Genomic DNA, 2,996 nt, shown 5'->3' on the forward strand with positions numbered 1-2,996 from the left:
AATGAAACTAAACAAACTTTTTTTTTCATTATTATCTGTTCCCCAGCCACCTTTAAAAGCCCCTTTTTGTGGATGTAAAAAGAAATTACAGGATCTATTGAAAGCTATCTATAAGAAACATCTAATGGCACATGAATACGAATGCTAATGAATCTAAAACAAAATTTTCATTATCTGTTCCCGGCCATTTTTAAAAGCCCCTTTCGTGAAGAAAAAAGTGGATCTATTAAAACATGTCTATATGAAAAAACTAAGGAAATACATGAATACAAACAGTAATGAAACCAAAACATAATTCTAAAATTATTTGCCCTCAGCCATTTTTAAAAGCCCCTTTTATGGATTTAAAGAGAAAAGAAAAGGGGGATTTAAACCCAGCTTGCGCAATCGGCCGCAAGAGGGCATCGTCGGAGGTAAACACTCGCACCAGCTGGTCGGCCAAACACCCGTGCGAATGGAGGGAATCTTATACAAATGGACTAATTATTGGAACGGTAAGACGTTGTAATAACCAAATGCCATGTTAGAAAGAAAGGGGTTATTCACTAGGATTGTTTGAACGTGTGTCATTTGAGATTCGGTGAGATTTAAGGCATTTTTTTGTCTTGTATTTCATAATCGTCTCTCTCTCTCTGGGCTCTTTTCGAAGTGTCAATGACTGAAGATGTTGATGTGGCACCCGCTGGCCCCTTGATGTGGCAAAAGAGGCCTCATGGGGATGGGAAAATCTGTTGCCTTTGCTTAAGGCATTGGATTAAATGTAGTTTCTTTTTTAGTCTGTAGTTTATTCGTATCTTTATCGTAAAAATGTAATAAAACTAATTCCATGAGATGGGAGTTCCACATCACTCATAACTTTAGGAATATCCCTATTTGGTTCTCCCAACATTTATATTTTGACTTGTTCTATTCATATGTAATTTTGAAAATATATATCAACAAGAATGACAAGAATTTTATCTTTATTTTTTCTGACATTTTAAACTTCCCAGGGCATAAAAAAATTGGGTCATATTTCCTTTAAAGGTATATGGTAGGGTTTTGAAAATTCTTATCTGACATCTCCTTCAGACTTACTTATTGTGAAATTACAGCATTAATTTAGTTTTTCTAAATGCCTAAGTCAATTTTGTCTCATTTATGAATGTTATTTGTATGGCATGAGAAAGTTAGTCATTTTTGGAAGGTCTAAAATAAATCATTAAGGGGAGATTTATCTTCCAGGTCAATTGGAAGGAGTTTTAATTGCAAATTATTGCGATATGGCACAGGAAAAGTTACCTTGATATGCATGGGTAAAAATAGTAATTATGAGTATAAAGCTTGAGTGAAGCATTTTGAAGTATTTTATGTAGGAGTTTATGTTTTTGTTTATGTTACAGCTTTCTTATTGCAGATGCATGTATTCCCATCCATCTCCTGATTTCTTTCATGTTGCAAGTAAAATGAGACTTTTACATCTCTTTTACCACATATTTCAAATATGTGTCATGAAAATCGGTGATAGTAATCCCAACCTATTAAAACCATTGTTGAAGTATGAATCTAATTGTTATAGAAACAAATTTAAATAATACTTTTTAGTGTAAAAGTATATATCCTTGTTTTATTTTATATATTAGATATATTTTGACATCAATGATAACCACCAGTGTATTTCTACTGGAAATCCTTAACAAATGATTTACGATATTCATTCACCTGTTTCAGGATGGCAGCCAAGATGGTTTGTATTAGATCAGGGAGTTCTTGCTTACTACAAATCACAAGAAGAAGTCAATCAGGGTTCTAAAGGCTCGGTTAAATTGTCAGCATGTGAGATCGTAGGTGAGTTTCTTGAATGATAGTTTCAGTTGCTTGAAATATTGATATGTTGATATATTCGCCGCATTAGATGTATGTCATGTGATGTTCACAAATACTCTGTGCTTTGTCAATTCATGTTCAACTGGACACATTTTCAAATAGTATCTTTCTTAATCTATTATTTCTTTTGCCTTCCAGTTCATCCAACAGATACTATGCGTATAGATATAGTCATTCCATTTGAGCAACATTTTTACCTCAAAGCACCATCGCCCCATGAGAGACATGCCTGGCTTGTGGCTCTTGGTAGTGCCAAAGCTGGCATACCTCCTGCCATTCCGCAAGCCAAAGTAGAGAAGGGTAAGACTGGTGAGAGAATCTCCTATTCCGTTGACAGTAGTTGGTGATATAGTTTTTCTGAAGGATACCAGTAGCCTTTTTGTCCTTATTTTTACAGTTTTTTTTCCCGTGTTGCTTATTCACAAAATGTGCTAAGATTGGCATATTTTTATATATAATAGGTAGAGGTATTAGATACCATTTTTGGCTGTTTTCTTTTTTCCTTCCTTTTTTTCTTTAACAACTATGGAATCATATTCAGCAATGCATAACTTGACTTTATAATTCATTGCTTTTGTATTATTTCTAAAGGGGGATGCAGTCCATCTGAGAATTTTCATAGAAGATACTTTTTATTACATAGTCTGCTTTCATGATTAATCATGAATACTGCCAAATATCTTTAATACACAATGCCTGGAACACACAAAAAGAAAGGCAGATATGGAGGCAGTGCCATGGACGAGCAACTAAACAAAGCATCTAGTTAGGCAGGTTAGTCCAACCATAAAAGATTGTTCTGGGACTCAGCTGAATGCCTTTGCCTCCCTTCCCCCTGACCTACCAGTGTTCCTGCTTGTGGGTGAGCTTAAAATATTCAAGAGGGCCCCTGTCTCTTGGGCCATCAACAAGAAAACTGCATTACTCAGCTTGTAATCAGAAACCTTAATGTATAACTTCAGTACCCCTTATTTCACATTACTATATTTTTTTCACAAATCTACATGCTCCATATGCACTTTCTGTAAGAGCAGCTAATACTTTAGACTGCAGATCCATTTCCCTTGAAGATTTTTTTATCAGCTGGCCAGCCATCTGTTTGTTTTGGCTTAGGACATCATTTTGAAGGA

At 35.0% G+C, this 2,996-nt stretch overlaps 1 protein-coding gene across 2 annotated transcripts in view; it reads left to right on the plus strand.

The window, feature by feature from the left end:
• The first annotated feature begins 397 nt into the window (after positions 1–397).
• Positions 398–2,996, plus strand: part of LOC113817692 (pleckstrin homology domain-containing family A member 3) — an 8,241-nt gene continuing 5,642 nt past the window's right edge. Inside the window, exons 1-3 of one of the 2 annotated variants that reach the window (XM_027369768.2) lie at positions 398–494; positions 1,711–1,827; positions 2,005–2,175. In XM_027369768.2, coding sequence (XP_027225569.1) covers positions 455–494; positions 1,711–1,827; positions 2,005–2,175 — 328 coding nt within the window. In that variant the 5' untranslated portion in view covers positions 398–454. The remainder of the gene's footprint in view (positions 495–1,710; positions 1,828–2,004; positions 2,176–2,996) is intronic. The other variant, XM_027369769.2, reaches the window with a different exon arrangement.

Source organism: Penaeus vannamei, chromosome 9 (assembly GCF_042767895.1).
Source record: "Penaeus vannamei isolate JL-2024 chromosome 9, ASM4276789v1, whole genome shotgun sequence".
Classification (NCBI taxonomy): Eukaryota; Metazoa; Arthropoda; class Malacostraca; order Decapoda; family Penaeidae; genus Penaeus; species Penaeus vannamei.